We start from the raw sequence: 1,188 nt of genomic DNA, 5'->3' as shown, positions 1-1,188 counted from the left end.
TTACATAGCATTTCTATCAACTACCAATGTCCTCAAAACCAAGGATAAAGCTAAGTGAGTCTTAAGATTCCAATAGTACCAATATACTGCAATATTATTACCTACTAAACACCAATCATTAACATGAAATTAGTCAACAAAAACAAACACCTCAAAATCTCTACTATTACACACTAAGTATTATGATATTTAAAACTTAAAACCCAAAAGCTGCACCACCTGCAAGAAGGCACCAAAATAACTTATTATATCCTAACACACAAAACACAACATAACCTAAACTAAATCAGCAATGTTACCACATTCCACAACATGCAAGTCATCAAACAACATCCGCACTGAAATCAAGCAATCTATGAACAAAAACTCTTAACTACTCACTATTCAAACTAAAACTCAGAATCTAAAACAAAAATTAAAACAAGAACATGCTAATTTAATGTCTTTAGCTTGACAATCCTGTTTGTTCATGGCTCCTTCAAATGTGTGCTGGTGGTGAATCTCTCAACCTCACCACCCAAATAATGCTTGAGCCTCTGACCATTAACTAACCAAGTCCTTCCAGAAACAGGATCTTCAAGTTCAATGGCTCCATAGGATTTGACAGACTTAATTGAGAAAGGACCTGACCACTTAGATTTGAGCTTCCCAGGGAAGAGTTTCAACCTGGAATTGAACAGTAATACCTGATGGCCAGGTTGGAAGTTCCTATTTAGAATCTTCTTGTCATGATATATCTTGGCTTTATGCTTGTAGGACTTAGAAGACTCATAGGCTTGCAACCTCAGTTCTTCCAATTCATGCAACTGAAGCTTCCTTTTTTCCCCTGCTGCCTTCAGATCATAATTTAAGGCCTTCAAAGCCCAAAATGCTTTGTGTTCCAATTCCACCGGCAAATGACAGGCCTTACCATAGACAAGTTGAAATGGTGAGAACCCAATAGGAGACTTGAATGCAGTCCTATAGGCCTATAGTGTGTCATCTAGCTTCAAGGCCCAATCCTTCCTAGAACTGGCCACTGTCTTCTCCAGAATCCTCTTCAATTCTCTGTTGGATACCTCAGCCTGCCCATTGGTTTGAGGATGATACGGTGTAGCGACCTTGTGCCTGACCTTGTAGTGTTCCAGAACTTTCTTCAATTGGGCATTGCAAAAGTGAGATCCACCATCACTAATTAGTACCCTTGGT

The 1,188-nt window shown here is 39.0% G+C and overlaps 1 protein-coding gene across 1 annotated transcript; it reads right to left on the bottom strand.

Moving 5' to 3' along the window:
* Nucleotides 1–467: 467 nt before the first annotated feature.
* On the bottom strand, nt 468–913 carry LOC145950864 (uncharacterized). Its single transcript, XM_083062714.1, has 2 exons — nt 902–913; nt 468–833 (listed from the first exon to the last, which is right to left on the bottom strand). The coding sequence occupies exons 1-2, from the start codon at nt 911–913 to the stop codon at nt 468–470; spliced, it is 378 nt and encodes a 125-aa protein (XP_082918840.1).
* Nucleotides 914–1,188: the final 275 nt, after the last annotated feature.

The sequence above is a fragment of the Cajanus cajan genome, chromosome 1 (genome assembly GCF_000230855.2).
Source record: "Cajanus cajan strain Asha chromosome 1, NIPB_CcT2T_4, whole genome shotgun sequence".
NCBI lineage: Eukaryota > Viridiplantae > Streptophyta > Magnoliopsida > Fabales > Fabaceae > Cajanus > Cajanus cajan.
The sequence above is the reverse complement of the archived record's forward strand: the minus strand, read 5'-3'. Positions and strand labels throughout refer to the sequence as shown.